The following is a 20901-nucleotide window of genomic DNA, read 5'->3' on the forward strand; positions in this document are numbered from 1 at the left end:
GATCCTAGATGCCTCGACACAGCAGGAGAACTAAATAAGCCAAAAGCAAGAAAGGGGAAATGTAAACTGCCCCAGAGCAGACCCCAAAGGAATAGATAGCCCCAAACATATACTGTCGGTGAGACAAGATGAAAACACAAACGCAGGTAGGAAAATAGACTGAGCAAACGATGGGGCCCACACTAACTAGATAGGACAGGAAAGGAAAAACTCAAAAAATGCCCAACACGTCTGATAGAAAAATACTGAAGTCACTAGACTTCGCCCACTATATCAGCACTCTGGTATATTCTGAAAGCAGAGCAAAAAGAGGCCAATCTAATAAGGGACAAAAACAAACTGGCACAAGCAGTAACATAAGAATGGAAATTCAGCACAGCCCAAGCCGGAACTGGCTGAACACACAAAACAGAAATATACAAAACCAGATCAAATGTGAACAATAGCAAAAGAACACTTAGCTTGAACATGCAGGGACTGAGCTGGAAACTAAGACCTCAGGAGGCAGGAAAAAATCACCAGCAGGGATAGAGGGAGTCGGCTGTCTTAAATCCAGTCAGAAACTCCAGATCTCCAGTCATCCTCCTCATTATCAGGTGGCAGGCCTCTGTTAATTAGATCAGCTCCATTACCTCCAGTAACCACCAGAGGGAGCCCGGAAAGAGAACTCGCGACCCCTCTGTCAATATAACCAGCTCCACTACCTTCACTAATAACCAGAGGTAGGCCAGAAAGCGAATTCACAACACAAACCCTTTGCTGTACCCTGTCTAATGTATATACACTCTCTGTATTCCCTCTATATTATGAATACATTCATATCTCTCTCCCCATGGGGAGTAAAGGATATTTTTTTTGCCAGTGCTGTTGCTTTGTGCATTACTTCTGTTCCCTGCAATAGTGTCCAGTACAAGAAATGGTGCTGAGGCTATGCGAGAAGCAGGAGTCAGAGGTATTTAGGCGCAGTTACAGGGGGTGCACTCACTGATGGCTTGCAGCACACAAGGTTCTCTTTAGATATAAGTCCATTCTGTTAACGGGATTATACTGTATAGGGCCAGAAACCAGCCCGGTAGTATGGAAAGTTAAACCAAGAAATTATCATGTTGATTCATGGATTGAGATAAAAGAACAGACAAAGGTTAAATTAAGAACACAGTAGACAATATACTATATACTCAATGGTTATACATATACAATGGTCAGATATGAAAATACAATAGTGGTAGGACAAAAGATATAAACAGATGGATCATGTCATTACCGAGTTGATGTTCCACCGTGGGCATGGACTGTCAGCTGGCTCTTAGGTCCTTCACAGCACATAACTCGATATAGCGCCCACTTTCAAAGTGAATCATATGCATAACAGAGAGATAGATCACATGGCCTTACACTAGCATTTATCAACATAGGCGAATTATAATGAGGTGAATCTGGACTACTGCATGGAGCTCCGGGGGGCCCATGGCTAAATTGCCATCATTATGAGAGAATTGTGCGCCGCCGATACATCACACATCCAGGCAGGCAAGGGTGGGCTGCTTAAGCAGCTGCTATGCAGGGCTGCCTGCTTCTTCTTCGGCATAGCTGGCACTGCACTTTTAAACTTGGTTGTGTACTGGCCCAGCCATGTCACAGCTAGCAGATGCGGCTCTGTGTGCGACTGTGTCTACAAAAGTGTGTGTCCTGTACTGCTGCTTCCTGCCAGAGAGGAGTTGGATGGGAGGCAAGCTAGCGGAAGGCGAGTGATGTATGCTGCTTTCCCCATGTCAAAAACGCACATTTCTGCACCCTGTATGTGCGCAAGTCTGCGTATGTACATGACTACATGTGCCTGCTGGTGTCTGACTGCATATGAGTGACTGAACGCATGACTGCATGTGTGACTGCGCGTATGTGACTTTGTGTGTAATTATGTAAAAAACTTGGCACTCTTGCAGTTTTGTAAACACGGATGTTAATTTTATTATGTAGAAGTATCCAGATAAAATTAGAGATGTTTCGGTCAAAACCTGACCTTACCTGACCTGATCTCATATATCTGTCAGATTACTAACCTATGTTTTCCTTTTAGGTTTGCCTAATAGAAAGGGATAGCCCTCTAGTGAAGCAGAGAACAGTATGTAGTGGTCAGTGGGTATGCAGATGCAGAACCATAGTCAATGTAGTCAGCAATCTGGTACCAGGACAAGCAGTCTTTTGCCTTTTGACTCCTGTCCACTTGCCCCCAAAGCTCAGCACATTGCATAGAGAAGGAAAAGGATCATCTGGTACTCCCAATACCAAGCCTCTTCAGGACACTCAAGTATGTCCTACTTTGTGCCATGCCTTTCCTTTGGATAGACTCCGTTCCTTCCTCAGTCTTCTGCCATCTGCCCCTTGCATCCCTCTATGGTCGGTGCTCTGGGTAAAACAGCCTGCGACACAGCTTGCCTACCTCTCTGCATACTGCCAGCCTGCCTCACCATAAGTCGCCAGACTCACCACACCACTTTCTGTCCCCGCACCATGCTTTCATCTGGCCTCTCCTTGCCATCATCCACCATCATCCAGGCACACCGCATGGTGCTCTCAGCTGATTAGGGACACGCATTCAGGACCAGGTACTTTGTCTGCCGAGGGGCAGTGGTTGCCCAACAGCTCTCTCTGTCCTGGTCTCAGGTATCTCTTCTGTCTCTTGTGGCAGTGATTAAGGACCACAAAGATCTGAAACTCTTTGCCTTATCTTTTTATGGTTTCCTTCTATGTGAACTGTTCTTGATTTTATCTTTATTAGAATAAAAGCCTTTTTTATGGATGAAGCAGGTGCTGGTTGTTTACTGGACTTTCTGCTTTGAGCTTTTTTGACCCTGCACTAAGCAGGTGAGCTGAACTACTGCTTTATTCTCTTATCTTTTCAGTCTTCTTTATCTATGTGACTTCTCTGTCTCTAGCAATGTCTGAACCCAGACAAGATCATATATGCCAGCCTGCCCTGGTTACCCGCTGCCTGCGCATCATGTACATGCAAATTTCCATCAGGGGAATCCATAGTGAATTGTGTGCACCTACTAGCTTGGGAGAAGTCCGTTGCCCGTGACAAGAGCGCACCTCCGCCACCAACCAGTATCTGCCATTGCATTATCTCATTTGGTCACTGAACTAACTCAGGTGTCCCAGACCTTGGTAACAGTTGTAGAACATCTGCCTATAGTCTCTACCTCACCTAGTACTATGTCCACTGCCCAGAAGGAGTCAAACACACTAGCTACTCTGCGCCAACATGGCAGATCGTATAAGCTGTCATAGCAATTTCAGCTTGGTTCATCTTTCAGGCTTCCTTTTTTCTCTGCATCAACCTGGATGCAGCTTCAGACTTGCTTTCCCTTGCCTGAGGCCCTGTCTCCACGTAGATAAGAGCCTAGCTCCGTATTGAACTCTGATTTGGACTCTTACCGGGTGGGGGGTAGCTAAGAGAAATAGATTATTGTCTGATTCCGTTAAAGAACCAATCACTGAGGCAACCCCTCTCACCATGCAAAATGAGGTTGTTCAGAATCAGAAGATGTATGGAGAATGTTTCTTCCACCACGAGGAGTTTTTTGTGGTCCTAAATAAGGAATTTGAACTTCCAGACAGATGTTTTCACAGACGGAAATGTATAGAAATACTGCATCTTTTCCCAGCGGAGCTGGTGGTGACCTGTTTTCTTAGTTATTGATAACCCTTCCTCTTGTGGAGGGGGCATCTCTAAAGGACCCTACAGAAACACATATTGAGTTCATGTGCAAGTCGACCTTTGTAGCAGTAGGCTCTGTCCTGTAATCATCCTTAGTCACTTGTATTGCTTAGGCAGTTACTTCTTGGGTTAAACAACAGCAGGGCAATCTTTCAGGGCCCAGACTGCTGAATTAGAAGACGTGACCAACAAGAGAGCTCACACGGGCAAGTATCTTTGCTAGGCTTCTTTGAAAGCCACCGGGTGTTCGGCACGAGCCTAGAGCAATATTGTGGCTATCCGTATTGTGATTTCTTTTAAGTTTCCTTGCCTGTTTGGGATCAAATTGGAAAAGATTCTTTAGGACGCCACCAGCCAGGGCTGCCACTAGGAATTTCGGGGCCCCATACTGGCAAAATATTCGGGGCCCCCTTGAGACTCCGCCCAGGCTCCACCCCAGAACTGTTCACAGTCCCACGGCTCTCTCTTGGAAAAACTCCACTTCTCACCAATCACATATTAACAGGTCCCATCTCCAGATCACACACATAGCCAGCAGCTCTTGTTTTGGCCAAAAGATTTTTTAAATCTGCCACCACGACAAGGTAGACTCTTTTGGCCAGGCCCTACTCTACTCTATCCTATTAAACATTTGTTAAAATATCCAATACAATTTAGGTATATATTTTATTTTTCAATTTTTAAAATGACCAATAATATCACGTCAAAAAGGGACAAATACCACCGCACCATGTCCAGACACCATATTACCAACACATGGTGACCAATAATAACACATACAAGAACAAATCCAGCTACACCATGACCAGGCCACAAATTACCACCAGTGACAGAATAATAGCACATACAAAGGACAAATACCACTGCATCATGCCCAGACCACATATTATCACCACAGTGACAGAATACAACAATACTGATCATTAATAAAAAAAACATAATATTATCACCATAAGTGTCATTATACACAGGAGATCTGTACTTAGTATGCAGTGTCTGTGTACAGGTAATACAGTGATCACCGGTGACATTATACACAGGAGCTCTGTATATAGTGCCAGTGTACAGGTAATAGTGATCACCAGTTACATTATGAACAGGACCCCTGTATATAGTGTCAGAGTACAGATAATACAGTGATCACTGGTGACATTGTACACAGGAACTCTGTATAAAGTGCCAGTGTACAGGTAATACAGGGATCACCGTTGACATTATACACAGGAGCGCTGTATATAGTGTCAGTGTACAGATAATACAGTGATCACTGGTGACATTATACACAGGAACTCTGTATATAGTGTCAGTGTACAGGTAATACAGTGATCACTGGTGACATTGTACACAGGAACTCTGTATATAGTGTACAGTGTCAGTGCACAGGTTATACAGTGATCACTGGTGACATTGCACAAAGGCACTCTGTATATAGTGTCAGTGTACAGGCAACAAACTGACTCACCAGTGTCGTGTCTAGGTGAAGTCCTTTATCTTCGCTTTTCATCTTTCATTCAGCACATAACGCCATCATGTCTTCCAGCCAGGGCTTGTCTCTGCAGGAAATAACACAGTTAGCTAGAGCTCCACTTGCAGAACCCATTACTTAATTTTTTTCCCAACTTCTACTCTACACCAGATGAAGAAAAAAAGGTGACAGTGTCGCTCTGCACAGTAACAGGACCCCCCCCCATTTAAAACAGTATCCTCAAAAAAATAAAATAAATACATCACCGCAGTAATATTATCCCTTAATTAGCCCCTATGGTAATAATATGCCCCATCCTAGCCTCCAATATCCCCCATCCTGTCTCATTCCTGACTCCAGCCATATTTTCTCTCATCTTGCCCTCATGAGTATCCTTTCTGCCCCATATGATCTCCCGATCCTGCCCCATCTGTCTACATCGTATCCATCCTGCCCCATGTGTCTCCCATCCTGCCCCCTCATGTGTCTCACATTCTGTCCCCGTATCCATTCTGCCCCTCCTGTGTCTCACTGTCACATTCTTCCCCCCCGTGTCTCATATTCTACCCCCATATCCGTTCTGCTCCCTTCTGTGTCTCACTGTCACATTCTGGCCCCGTGTCTCACATTCTGCCCCGTATCCATTCTGCCCCTCCTGTGTCTCACTGTCACATTCAGCCCTCATGTCCATTCTGCCCCTGGCCCCCTATGTCTCACATTCTTCCCCCATGTCTCACATTCTTCCCCCATGTCTCACATTCTTCCCCCATGTCTCACATTCTTCCCCCGGGGTCTCATTCTGCCCCCATGTCTCACATTCTGCCCTCATGTCTCACATTCTGCTCCCAGCCCCCCGTGTCTCATTCTGCCCCCATGTCTCACATTTTGCCCCCTGCCTGCCCTGGGGCCCTGTGGCTGTGGTGGGACTCCTGCCGTGCGGTTGGCTGTGCAGGGCCCCCCTGGCCCCTGCCTGCCCTGGGGCCCTGTGGCTGTGGTGGGATTGCTGCAGTGCGGCTGGCTGCACAGGACTCCCCTTGGCCCCTGCCTGTTCTGGGGACCTGTGGCTGTGGTGGGACTGCTGCATTGTGGCTGGCTGGGCCCCCCTTGCCCTGAAACTACTCACCTGCTCACTCGCCTGCTGCCTCCACGTCTGGTCCGCTGCGCACGCCGCCGCCTCTTCTCTCCTGGTGGCTGTGGTGGGACTGCTGCCATGAGGCTGGCTGCGCAGGGCCCCGCTGGCCCCTGCCTGCCCTGGGGCCCTGTGGCTGTGGTGGGATTGCTGCAGTGCGGCTGGCTGCACAGGGCCCCCCCTGGCCCCTGCCTGTTCTGGGGACCTGTGGCTGTGGTGGGACTGCTGCATTGTGCCTGGCTGCGCAGGGCCCCCCTGGCCCCTGCCTGCCCTGGGGCCCTGTGGCTGTGGTGGGACTGCTGCCATGCGGCTGGCTGCACGGGCCCCCCCTGGCCCCTGCCTGCCCTGGGGCCCAGTGGCTGTGGTGGGACTGCTGCCGTGCGGCTGGCTGCACGGAGCCCCCCCCTGGCCCCTGCTTGCCCTGGGGCCCTGTGGCTGTGGTGGGACTGCTGCCGTGTGGCTGGCTGCGCAGGGCCCCCCCGGCCACTGCCTGTTCTGGGGCCCTGTGGCTGTGGTGGGACTGCTGCCGTGCGGCTGGCTGCACAGAGCCCCCCCTGGCCCCTGCCTGCCCTGGGGCCCTGTGGCTGTGGTGGGACTGGTGCTGTGTGGCTGGCTGGGCCCCCCTTGCCCTGAAACTACTCACCTGCTCACTCGCCTGCTGCCTCCACGTCTGGTCCGCTGTGCACGCCGCCGCCTCTTCTCTCCTGGTGTCTGCCGCCCGTCCACCGCTCCCAGCCACCCACGTGCACACACACTGACACCGCACACGCTGCATGCTCTGCTCCGAATGAGGAAGTGGAGCAGAGCTGCAGAGCAACGTGTGACGTCACGGGAGGCTGGCTGGACGGGACCCATAATGCACTGGGGCGGGCCGTAGCTTAAAGCGCCTGCTGCTGCCTGAACAAATCATCGGGGGGGCCCGAGCGTGCGGCCCGGGCTGCCAGCGTGCTCGGGCAGCCTGGCCCCCCCAATTCATGGGGCCCCATACACTAGTAAGGGCTGTAATGCCCTGATGGCGGCCCTGCCACCAGCAGCAATAGTGCTTTGCTCCCGCAGTCCAGGTTACGATTTCCTTATGGTAAGCACAGGACACATCAGTATCATAGCTTTGTCAGTTCTTATCAAGAGGTGGCCCTAACCACCAATATACAGTGCCTTGCAAATGTATTCAGCTCCCTGGAACTTTTCAACCTTTTCCCACATATCATGCTTCAAACCTAAAGATACCAAATGTAAATTTTTGGTGAAGAATCAACAAGTGGGACACAATTGTGAAGTTGAACGAAATTTATTGGTTATTTTAAATTCTTGTGGAAATTCAAAAACTGAAAAGTGGGGCTTGCAATATTATTCGGCCCCTTTAACTTAATACTTTGTTGTGCCACCTTTTGCTGCGATTACAGCTGCAAGTCGCTTGGGGTATGTCTCTATCAGTTTTGTACATCGAGAGACTGAAATTCTTGCCCATTATGTATGAGAGTCTGTGTCAAGATTGTGGCAGCCAGTGAGGCAATGCTGTTTGCTCAGTTTAATTCCAGACCCTTGCAGAGCTGACTCAGTCTCTCAGCTGGTTGTTGACCTCGCCCCACATGCACAAGGGCCGTTCCTTTCTTCCCATTAATTTCTCAGGTGCCATCAAGAGAAACCAATCTCCTTGGCTTGTGGGGAAGGTTTTACAGTTGTCTGTCCAAGGTCGTTGGAAGAAGCACCAGAAGCTACTACCAATCAACGTGCTGTAGCTCAGTGCCACCCACCTCTCTCTTCTTCACTGGCTGCACCTGCCCTAAGGGTCTGCCCATCTAGATATAGTCAAACAATGCCACCGCCTTGGCATTAATCAGCAGAACTGACAGCCGGTCAGCCATGGCAGAGGTCTCACAGATGCTTGGCTGTGCAGAATGAAGAATTCCATTGATCTCAGCATTCCACATACCCAGAATGATTGAATGGGAAGAAGAATGATCTTTTCATCCAGAGGTTTTCAGCCAGATTTGTCATCAGTGGGCCTTATGCCACCAGGCATCTGGTCTACTAGTCTAATTGGTCATCTGTCCATACTTTTGCATCAGCAGACGTGAATCTTGGTACGAAGTTGCTGTAAGTGGCAGTCGCTCTGGTGGTGTCCTGATGGTTTGCTATTCTTCCTTTTGCAACATTATTGTGTTTCCCACCCCAGGGACTGCTTTAGGATGTTCCATGTTTCCTGTGTCACCCAATGAAGTGCCTGAGAAGAGAGGATTATTGTTAGTTACTGTAAAATCTATTTCTCGTAGCCTTCATTGTGGGACACAACCACCTCCCTTATTTGCCCATTGGTTGTGCATTGTTCTTCTTGGGGTGGTGGTTTCCTTTTGTTCTCTTGCTTCTACTTCTTTCTTTACTAATGAAGTAGCTTGGTAGACCAGGTGTAGCCTTCTTGGTAGGAGCCAATATTTTTATTTTTTTACTGAAATTTTTTTTTAGGGTCAGACTTCACCATGGATCTTGTGTCTCCCAATGAATGCTACGAGAAAAACATTTTATGGTGACTGTCAAAAATCCTCCTTGTTTCATATTGGATTTCTTTTTCATAAAGGGAACCCATCATGCTAAATAACTGTATTAATTCGCAGATATGGGATTAATCTGCAGGTTAATAGTGTTCTGAAACCATGCGGCACATTCATCGAGAGCCTCGCTGCTGGGAGGAAATGAACTTTACTTCTCTTCCCCCTCGGTAGCCTCGCTTTTTCAGTTTACAAGGGAGGCACTAGCACGGTTTCAGTCACTGCGATCCCGGAATTGACTGACCGCCGCCTCGGCATTAGAGGCGGCTGTCAATCACTGCTGGGTGCGCGGTTACAGCCACAGCTCTGTTTGCACAGAGCAGTGACTGAAAGCGAGGCTGCCAGGGAGAGTGAATTTAATTTCCTCCTGGCAGCGGGGCTCTCTCTGTGAGCGCCAGGAAGCTTCAGAATGGTATTAACCTGCAGAATAATGCTATTACCCTGCATACATAGGGTTATTTTAAAGGTTCCTTTCAAGCAAAGCATTTCCTTATATTTTTTTTTTATAATTCAAGGTTGCTTTTATTTTTTCTTAGTCATAATATAGTCTTGAACTTATTGATTCTAGTCTATTGTTTGTTTTTATGGGTTAACATCTATCCATTGCCTGTATACTGCAATGCATTAGTGTATTTATTGTTATACAAACTGGAGCAGCCTTTTGGAAATGTAAAAATTGAAAGCTGAACGGGTCTAAATACTTATACATTGCATTTTTTATTCTTGTGTAAGCTGTGTCCCAAATCTGAAGGTTTATTTGGATTATATGATAACTTGACCCTTCCTAGTCTACTATTGTTTGAGATTATATATATATATATATATATATATATATATATATATATATATATATATATATATATATATATATATATAAAATATATCTCAAACAATAGTAGACTAGGATGGGTCAAGTTATCATATAATCCAAATAAACCTTCAGATTTGGGACACAGCTTACACAAGAATAAAAAATGCAATGTATAATATATATATATATATACAAGTATATATATATATATATATATATATATATATATATATATATATATATATATATATACAGTATATACAGTCATATGTTAAAGTTTGGGCACCCCTATTAATGTTAGCCTTTTTTCTTTAGAACAATTTTGGGTTTTTTTTGCAACAGCTATTTCAGTTTCATATATCTAATAACTGATGGACTCAGTTATATTTCTGGATTCAAATGAGGTTTATTGTACTAACAGAAAATGTGCAATCTGCATTTAAACAAAATTTGACTGGTGCAAAAGTATGGGCACCCTTATCATTTTCTTGATTTGAACACTCCTAACTACTTTTTACTGACTTCCTGAAGTACTAAATTGGTTTTGTAACCTCATTGAGCTTTGAACTTCATAGCCAGGTGTATCAAATCATGAGAAAAGGTATTTAAGGTGGCCACTTGCAAAGTAGTTCTCCGATTTGATTCTCCTATGAAGAGTGGCATCATGGGCTCCTCAAAATAACTCTCAAATGATCTGAAAACAAAGATTAGGATACAAAAAGTTGTCTCAGAGATTTAACCTGTCAGTTTCCACTGTGAGGAACATAGTAAGGAAATGGAAGAACACAGGTACAGTTCTTGTTAAGACCAGAAGTGGCAGGCCAAGAAAAATATCAGAAAGGCAGAGAAGAAGAATGGTGCGAACAGTCAAGGACAATCCACAGACCACCTCCAAAGACCTGCAGCATCATCTTGCTGCAGATGGTGTCACTGTGCATCGGTCAACAATACAGCGCATTTTGCACAAGGAGAAGCTGTATGGGAGAGTGATGCGAAAGAAGCCTTTTCTGCAAGCACGCCACAAACAGAGTCGCCTGAGGTATGCAAAAGCACATTTGGGCAAGCCAGTTACATTTTGGAAGAAGGTCCTGTGGACTGATGAAACAAAGATTGAGTTGTTTGGTCATACAAAAAGGCGTTATGCACGGAGGCTAAAATACACAGCATTCCAAGAAAAACACTTGCTACTCACAGTAAAATTTGGTGGAGGTTCCATCATGCTTTGGGGCTGTGTGGCCAATGCCGGCACTGGGAATCTTGTTAAAGTTGAGGGTCGCATGGATTCAACTCAGTATCAGCAAATTCATGACAATAATGTGCAAGAATCAGTGACGAAGTTGAAGTTACGCAGGGGATGGATATTTCAGCAAGACAATGATCCAAAACACCGCTCCAAATCTACTCAGGCATTCATGCAGGGGAACAATTACAATGTTCTGGAATGGCCATCCCAGTCCCCAGACCTGAAAATCATTGAACATCTGTGGGATGATTTGAAGCGGGCTGTCCATGCTCGGCGACCATCAAACTTAACAGAACTGGAATTGTTTTATAAACAGGAATGGTCACAAATACCTTCATCCAGGATCCAGGAACTCATTAATAGCTACAGGAAGCGACTAGAGGCTGTTATTTTTGCAAAAGGAGGATCTACGAAATATTAATGTCACTTTTATGTTGAGGTGCCCATACTTTTGCATCGGTCAAATTTTGTTTAAATGCAGATTGCACATTTTCTGTTAGCACAATAAACCTCATTTGAATCCAGAAATATAACTGAGTCCATCAGTTATTAGATATATGAAACTGAAATAGCTGTTGCAAAAACCAAAACTGTTATGAAGAAAAAAGGTTAACATTAATAGGGGTGCCCAAACTTTAACATATGACTGTATATATATATATTCGAAAAGCCATGTAGGCTAGGGTTAAATGCTAGAACTACAATTACTGACTAGGTGTACCTGGATAGCTATGACTAGAACCAGGCCATGTGTTCACTGGTCAGTCAGCTGGGGGAAGCTGACCATAATGGATTTGTGTTGGAGCTAGAGAGAGACAAGCCAGAATCTCTCTGGGAAGAGACTGCACAGGTTATGTGCACCAAACTGCAAGTATCACTGGTTGCTGTGGATGATATCTTTTTTTTGTCACCAAACTGGGGCTAGCTCAGCTGTGTATGAATAGACAGGGTCTATATTGTTTGGACAAGACTAGGGATTTTATGATTTTGTTTTGTGCTGTGCAACCATGGAAATAAAAGCTATTCAGACATGGCTGAGCTAGCCCCAGCTACCTCCATATCTCTTTATATATGGAAACAGATAACTTGTATTGATTACATCTAGTTATTTTGTCTTCAAAACACCCTATACAGGATTTTGCTCAAGAGGGAAATCTTAACTACTAGGCCCTTTTCATAACTTCAGGATTTGATGAAGATTTAGACACGAATTCTGCATTTCACTGAATCCACCAACATAAATAATATTCTGCATCCAAACAATGTGTATGGGGTCTTTTACACGCCATTCTCTTGCTTTGAGAAAAAAATATATTTTCAAGAAGAAAAAGAATGAAAATGTAATAGGGGCTCATCCTTGAGTGGATTTGCTAGAAGAAGAGCAAAAAAATCTGAGCATCAGCATTGGATTCCTGTTGCGGATTCTCGATTTGATACAAGTTGGATTTGCTAGGCACTTAGAAAATAGTGAATCAACTTTAAATTCCTAACAAGTTACAAAAACAAATCAAGATTGATCAGGTACAGTAAGTACAATTTGTTCCTCCATAGTTACATGTGTACGAGTATACCTAAATGTCTCAATTACAGTATAAGCAACACAAAATCATTTTTTGTGCATAGATGAAGACAGGGACGTACAATAAATAATTGAATGAGTGTCCTCAATAACTCAAATTGTCAGTTCCAATTCTTTATCTTTTTTGCTCAGTTGTTACTTAGAGTAACCATTGTTTTATTTTTTTTTACCTAAGGCTATGTGCCCACGTTGCGTTTAAGCGTTTCCGCTGCGCTTTAAGACGTGCGTTTTTGCCTTGGAAACGCTTAAGAAAAGCATCCAATGTAAACATAATGGAATCCGCACACGTTGTGCTAATGGTGCGTTTTTTTCCGCTGCGGAAACATACGCAGCATGTTCATTAATTTTGTGGAAACACGTGCGTTTCCACATACATGCAGTTGTATTGCGAAAACGCATAGGAAAACGCTTGCTAAAACACTTAACAAAAGCGTCAAAAACGATTACAAAAGTGCTTCATAAAACGCATGCGTTTCCCAGGAAGAGGGTGAGCGTTTCTGCTCAGGAATATTCTGCTTCAAAAAAGCAACGTGGGCATCATATTGGGACTTAAATTCTATTATGGAGAACAATGGACTTTAAAGGTTCTAGTAAGGAGTCATACCTACGTACTGCAAGCAATGGAGCCCTCATTAGTCAGCTGGGAACTGAGAGTAGCTAGGAGCAGCCGTAGCGTTACTCCTCAACTCGTGCGGCCCTCACAGTGGAAGATGAAGATTCCCCAAATTTTTGCTGAATTGTAATGAGATGCAAACTTATGATGTATAAATGAAGTGTCATTACATGTAATGGAGAATTGCCCGTTATTGATGAATGAACATGCTCGGGTGCTAACCCAGTGTCTTTGGTGTGTTCAATTCCCTGCGATAGCATGTCTCACAGCTGTTCGACAGCCACAACACATACAGGAATTTCCTAAAAAGCTGGCAATCCTCGCATGTGATGCAGCTGTGAGACAAGCATGCATGGGGACTCAAACATATTATTCGAGCACGCCAAAGACACTCCGTTATCACCCGTGCACATACGGATAACACCTTAATGCAAGAGAAACATTAGTGAAGAAGTACTAATGTACATAATTCTCATCAAGTTCATATTCAGTAAAAAGAAGTTTATTTTTGGTCTCCCTCAGTTCGTTATCGAACGTCTGGTCCCGGCCTGCTTGATACAGCGGCACCATGCAGACTGCAGAGGCGTACTATCAAGGTAACAAGACGCACACAAACAGGACCCCCATTTTCATGTAGCGTGCTAGGACGTGGAAGACGAGTACCACACCCTGCGCCACGTTACATCCATTTTTAAAAGCACCGACTACTATCTCCTATCACAGTAATGGGACAGTCTGTATTCACTGAATACAGATTTTACCCAAGAATTGAGAGTGAAAGGGCAGCCTAGGAGATGAAAGAAGCAAATTTATTTTATAAGCTATATTAAAAAGTTTATTTTTTTTTGTACTTTATTGATTTATAAAATTAAAATGACGGTTACTCTTTAAAAGGACATTCAAAATCCAAAAAGAAACCACATGATTTTAAAAATGCTTTATTAAGGAAGTGTCAACAACACTGTTTTGCAAAATGTAAAGGTACTATACAAATTCTTAATACAAAAAGAATAAATTAATGGCAGAATTCTTTTGAAAAACTCTGCAACTTTTCTACAACATACATTTTTTTTTCATTGATTACAGCTGAACAGAATAAAAAAAAAGTAAATTTTACATGCTCTATAATCTTGTTTAGGCGCAACCTAAATTATTTAACCCCTCAAGAGACATTAAGCAGCATTGCCAGCTCTGTTGTCTTCTAAGGGGTGAAACTAAAGTTCATTTTTTTTCACAACTTGTATTAAAACTATTGACATTAATAAATGTAAAACTTTACACCTAGTTGACTAAGCAGTAACTGGTCATCTTGGTAGCACCTGAAAAAAGAGGTTTGCTATTTTCAAAACTAAAACTAATACTGGGTGAAGAAAAATCAAATCTGGGTTACTATTTTCCAACACTCAACTGCTCATAGGAAAAAATAACTTGCCTTACAGCATAGTATACACCAGGTAGTCTTTTTATATAAAACAATAGCCCCATTGTAATCATCCAATAGAATGCTAATGTTGCACGGCAGGAACAACGTAAGGGATGCAGAACTGCTCATTTACAATAATACTCATGAGATACGAAATATTGGAAAAGAGGGAGTTCGAGCATGACAATGTTTGAACTCAGGGTTTGGACTACCCTTTTTACACTTTGTGCATTGCAGAGGTAAGCTGCCACTGCAAGTACCATGATGAATTATATAGCACACAAAGAGAAGCATGATAGTGTCCTCCAGATGTATGAGCGATACTAGACAAAGTGCGTCCCTCTAACATGCCAAATAAGACAAATGAAAAAGAAGCATCTAGCCGGAAACCTCTTCCTAGATAACTGTTGCATTATATAGTGTTTTGTATATGGTTATGTATTGCATGTCATAAATTGTATCTAAAGAATGGATTAAGTGCTTGTAGTAATGTATGAGCCTGCCTATCATTTGCTGTATATATCAGTTTAGATGAATGCCTGCAACTGCTAAATAGATTTAATAAGCTGCTTACAATGCCAAAAGTCAAGTTCATCACTTTCCCTTTTAAAGAAATCGCATCGTATAATCACTTCCCGTTGTCACATCTAAAAGAGCTGGGGAACTTATCAAGTTGAGTGGTAATGCTATAATACAAGTATAATAAAGGAAACAAAAATATTATACTAATATGTTTCTCTTACCTGGAAAGAACCGGAAAATTATACAGCAATGAGATTTCTAGGATGTGGGTTCTCCAAGTTCCCAGCATTTAGATCAAAGGTTGGTTAGCAAGTCATCTGGAAAATCACTGAGAGGAAGTCTACTACGCCTAGGCAAGTGTCGTTATGTGTGCCCAGTAACAGTATTGTCTTCAAGGTAATTCAGGTGTTCAATGAGCTATTGTAAATAAATTATTCCTAAAATACTAATTACTAATACGTCCTAGCACAATTCTATGTTTATTCAAGTGTGGATTTTTGTTATATTTACGGATTAGCATATTACTGTTGGTATATCGCTGATGTTGATGAAAAGTTAATACACAATGTTACCAGTCTTAATCTTGTGGACACTGATTTCAGTTATGGAATGACGGTGTTAACATATGGTTAGTTTCTTTTATTTTTGGGCCAAACCAGTTCACACCATAAGTCAAATTCGGATTTGATGCAAACTTGAAGGCATTTTCCAGGTTCAGAAAAGCCGCTGTTCCCGGTAGCAGTTTGTTAAAAAAACAATTGGTTTTAACTCGCCATCCCAGGGTCTGGCGCTGCTCCCCATGTCTGAAATTCTGTAGTACTGACAACATGCCAACAGCGCTGCAGCCAATCGGTGGGCTCAGCTGCCAGAGTTTGGCACGAGTAAGGAGGGCAAGTAAAGCACAGTGTATTGGTTGGTTGTATTTTTAAACAAACTGCACCTGAAGAAAGAGGCTTTCTGAAACTGTAGATCCCCTTTAAATCTGTACCAAATACACTCGGATATTGACTTATGGCAGTTCAAATTCACAGCATGTCAAATTCTGCTGCAAAAGTTCACTGCAGATTTACCCTTTGTGATGCATAAAGTGAAATCTGCATATAAAGGCCCCATTGCCCATTAGATAGCTGCTTAGTAGATGATCGGTTGGCATTTCTCCCGACTCTCTCATACACATGAATGCTCAGCCTTGTCAAGTTTTTCTGCATTTTCTATGACAGAGTGGCTGCCCGATTCCTCTGCCGGTGACATATATGCGCCAAACAAAAGGATCCTTCTCTCAACATAATCTATTGTGGGACAGTCAGGAGCCCCTCATACAGCTTCCATGGTTGGCTGATCACACTAAAATTGGTGGATTTGGCCAACTTATCTAATGTACATAGGAATATTAAGGGCCTGTCACACTAGCAATATCGCTATAACGTCACTGGTTTCTGTGACGCAGCAGCGATATTGCTATCGCTATGTGTGATACTTACCTCCGACCGGCTCCCCCGCTGGTTATCGCTGATCGCGTAAGAACGTCCTGGACCGTTTCTTGTCATCAGCTTCCTGCTGTGGAGACGAGCGACGCGTGGACGCGGGCGGGAGGACGTCAGGATCGCCTTGTCTGACAGGTAAGTAGCGAACCCCGACCCCTGCCTGTGTGGCAGCTCACTAGCGACCACTTAGCGATGCACCAGCGATCCTGACCGCGTCATATCGCTGGTCGGGATCGCTGGTGCATCGCTAATAAGTGTGACAATACCTTTAAAGTGACTTTCTACCCTGAGACTGAAAAGTGGCTATACACTTCTCATGTATAGTCATCCTATCTGGTGCCCTCTGTTTGCCTCCAGCTGTCTCCTCCTCTCAGATTCGTGTTCTGTTCCTCATTCTATCATAATGGACGCCACAATGGAATGGGGAGTTCCATGTATAAACCAAACCTTTTGCCTTCCCAGTGTTGTGAAATAAGAAAGGCAGGAGGAGAAATGTCGTAGACTTACCACTGAGGCAGCCGTTTTGGAGGCAAAAGAAACGGAACACAATCCTGAGCGGAGGAGGCAACAAGAGGCAAACAGAGGGCATCAAGAATGGAGACTATACATAAAAAAGTGTTGTATTTTTTCTATCCCAGAGTGGAGGGTAGTTTTAACTTCTAAATGAATTTGCTGTGGATTTATTACAAAATTTAATAATTTTTTTTTCTTCAATGGCCGTCTGAATGGAGAGACTGCAACAAGACTGTAGAGTCTTTCCTTTATTACTTTTCTTCTCATTACGATATACTTTTAAATTTTTTGCAGCTTTTTTATTTAGCCAAAATGAAATGTGAAAATCACTATTAAAATTTTACATTATGGTATTTTTTTAAAAAATGATTTTGTTTTTGAAGATATTGTGTGTCCACTGTGATGAAATTGGTAATGCATCATATTAGTCCTAGATATCAACCTTAAGAAGAAACTTGAAAAATAAGGGCCTCCTAAATATTCGGTCTGTAGTGTTCTGTTGAGGTACACAGGTTTTCCTTGTCCTTTGTAATGTTGTATTGGTAGGTTTCTTGGTTCCTTACTTATCTGGCCCTAAGGTTGCACAGAATAGTTGCTATAATTTAATGACCTTTATAGTTACTTGTCATAACCTGTGGGACAACAGAGGATACAATACTCTGACCCTATATCCCTCTTGTAGCACATACATCTATTTATGTTATTATGATGAGCACGCTGTAAAGACTCTAAGATCACTCTTCGGTGATTACCATTTTACTTCTGTCCTTGTAATTCTGTGGTTTACTAGATCAAGCCCAAATTTTACTTGTATTGTGCTTTCTACCAGGAATGGCACAGAGGATTTTTAAAAACTAGTATAGGACCTGACAGCAATAGGAAAGGTCCTTTTTCCGTAGGACATATTTTGACTAAGGGCACTTTCACGGACAGTGTGTTTTCACACTGATACATGTGATGATTCCTATGAATGTTTCCATAAGAGTGGTGATCTGACAGTACAAATAGTGTGAGTGAATCATGAATGAAGAGTTAGTTTATCACGAGTTGTACCCATGAGCTAATGCTCATTACTTGTGCATATTGCAGGTGACCCTGGAGTCTATGGGCAGCTCCAATGCATTCCCCACGTGCGGAATGTAAATGTATGCAGGGTTGGGCTGGCCCACCAGAGAACTGGAGAATCCTCCGGTTGGCCCTGCCTTATCCTTCAGGAGAGTACATAGTGCAAACCTTGCAGCTCTTGAGTTGGGGAGAAACGTTGGCCCTCAGAATAAAATCCTCTGGGGGCCCAATGTTTCCAGTCCGATGGTAAATGTATGACTGGTGTGTAGGTATTCATTCAGGATATTTGGCACAGGGAACTGTTGGGCACACAGGCATTTATTTCTGTAATTCTGCATCAGGAAATACCTGCTCCATTATTCTTGAGTAGAAATTAAACATTGCAATTTCTGATGCCAATGCCGAAGTAATAGTGTCAGCAGCCAGACCACTCACACCGAGATCTGGTACATAATTTGGAGAACATGGGGTCTAATTCTATTTGTAGTAAATTTATGAGACATGACAAATTAATAGCAGGCGATGCTAGACCCATGTATTCTATGCTACCAACAGCTTGTTACCATTGAAAGTAGCCGATTGCCAAGTTTAGGTATGTGGGCAGCCATATCCAAAAACTAAGGTCTTGGTGTAGGATAATTGAATGGAGGCATAAACCATATTACTTTGTAACACCAAACCCACACGTTCCCCGTGTAAGATGTCAGCAATTATAACTACCTGTCCACATATTGTCAGCCAAATTACTATTACCCGAAATTCAGGCCTATCCACAATCAGTTAATAAATGTATGTGTAGAGCCTACCACACACACTAGATAACCACTATCACTCCCTACTGGACCCCTACACAGAAGTGTCCTGTGCTCTCTGAGAGAGCAGATGCCAGAATCATTGGGCAGTGGCTAATCTCACAGAGAACAATGCCATTGGAAATCAAGCCAGATCATTCTTTCCACTGATATTATCTGCTGAGGGGAGTCGGGAGGCACGCATACAAATTAAGCTGCCGATTGATCGCGTGGATATCAGTAGCTGACTTTAGTTTAATCTGTATGGGAGGGTGTTAAATGTTAATTTAGATTGATAAATTAGCATCTGCATCAAGTACTGTTTTAAGAAAATTCATTATTGTAATTAAAAATTATTCTAGAAGTAAGCAATAATTATCGGAGACGTGTTCATTTATCATATAAAATCAGCACAGTTTGAAAGGATATTATGGTGCTGCTCACTTCTGCGTTGAGAGGTGAGTGGGGTTAGTAAAGTCACATCTGCCAGGTAGTATTTGCGCGCGGCATGTACTGTGCATCAGGCCTGTTCATTATAGTAAGACAGGTGCTAGACATAATCCTGGAGACATAAGTAGACATCATGTCACCAGCCTTGAGCTACTCCCGATACCGAAGAGACAGAATACCGCTTTAACCTGTGCTATGTCAATGTAGTAATTGCAGGTTATTAATTAATGGGTCTAGATACTAAAGTGAGAACATCCCTTAGAATACACAGCTAGTCGATCACAGTTGGTAGTCATTTTATTACTAGTTTTAAAATAGTTATGTTTTGCAGTACCAAAATTTGGTAAATGTAACCGCATAATCCACCCTCTAGAATAGTACATTTATTACACCGGTATGCTTCATCTACAAACCAAAGTGACATTTAAGTGCAACACATCGCTGTGTGTCATGTCAGCACCAGTGGCATGAAGGTATATGTAGCAGCTAAACTGCAACCCTCCTGTTTTATCTTTGGTTAGAATTGAACTGAAGACCATTCTTGGACAATTAGATTTTTGTATGCCTATTAAAAAAATAAAGGAAATAAGATCATGAACATAGAAAAATTTAATCTCACTCCCCACCTCTTGTTTAAAATACCAAGCAAAATAAAATGTTCCTTTTACTAGTGCTCTGTTGGCCTAAACATGAGATCTTCATATTGTTAGATTTCCACTTCCATATAATGATATTAATAGTGATTAAGCAGTGATGAAGTTTATTCCCAACCAGTACAAAACGACTCCAGTGGAGCATGAAAGCGAGTCCTTCACAGTTTGTTAATTTACACAGGTAAGGAGGCACGCAATAGTCAGTAGTCGCAACGTGGGTCTCCAGGAAATGTTGTAACTACAGGAGCAGAGCTTCACCAATTTTTCTCACTTGTAGGCTTCAAAATGAAAAGTGCTTGTAGCTGAAGCTGGTGTGGGATGGTAGTGCATCTGGGTAAGGCAAATGAGAGGCAGTGAGGTGATCTCCAAATGGCATTGCGATTATAGGGTCACACAAGAGTCCCAGGCTTGGCTTTTTCTTGTCCGTACCACTGGACGTCAGCTAATTCAGAATATAGGGCAGAATCTAGGTAGCAAGTGTCGTGGTATGTCCTTCAAAAAAAAAAAAAAAAAAATCACAATGTTAAAAACATATGAAATACCCATTTCAATTTTTTGAGAACAGAACACATTATAAATATACCAAAAGTGTAGCGTTTGAAATGGCAAGTTGGCCTTCTTCCCATACGAATTCTTCCCAGCAGTGCAAAACTACACAGGGCAGTAGAATTGCAGGACCAAATTTAGAATTTTACATTTTGATATTGATTTACTATTTTTGTGTCTACAAAGCTATATGGACGGATTGCAGGCTTTTTTTTTTTTGCAAGACAGGTTGTAGTCTTCAAAGTGCAGTAGTTCTTAATAGTACCATATGACTTTCTGATCTCATATATTGTTTTTCTTTGAAAGTGATGTGACCAAAATAAATGTCATTTTGATTTTTTAGTTTT

At 43.0% G+C, this 20901-nt stretch overlaps 1 protein-coding gene across 3 annotated transcripts in view; it reads right to left on the reverse strand.

The window, feature by feature from the left end:
• Window positions 1–14029: 14029 nt before the first annotated feature.
• Window positions 14030–20901, reverse strand: part of FRMD4A (FERM domain containing 4A) — a 598990-nt gene continuing 592118 nt past the window's right edge. For 2 of the 3 annotated variants that reach the window (XM_073551276.1, XM_073551277.1), the window contains one exon: window positions 14030–20500. In XM_073551276.1, coding sequence (XP_073407377.1) covers window positions 20398–20500 — 103 coding nt within the window. In that variant the 3' untranslated portion in view covers window positions 14030–20397. The remainder of the gene's footprint in view (window positions 20501–20901) is intronic. The other variant, XM_073551279.1, reaches the window with a different exon arrangement.

This window comes from Dendrobates tinctorius, unplaced genomic scaffold (assembly GCF_039654945.1).
Source record: "Dendrobates tinctorius isolate UK_male_01 unplaced genomic scaffold, ASM3965494v1 ptg000174l, whole genome shotgun sequence".
In the NCBI taxonomy this organism is placed as follows: Eukaryota; Metazoa; Chordata; class Amphibia; order Anura; family Dendrobatidae; genus Dendrobates; species Dendrobates tinctorius.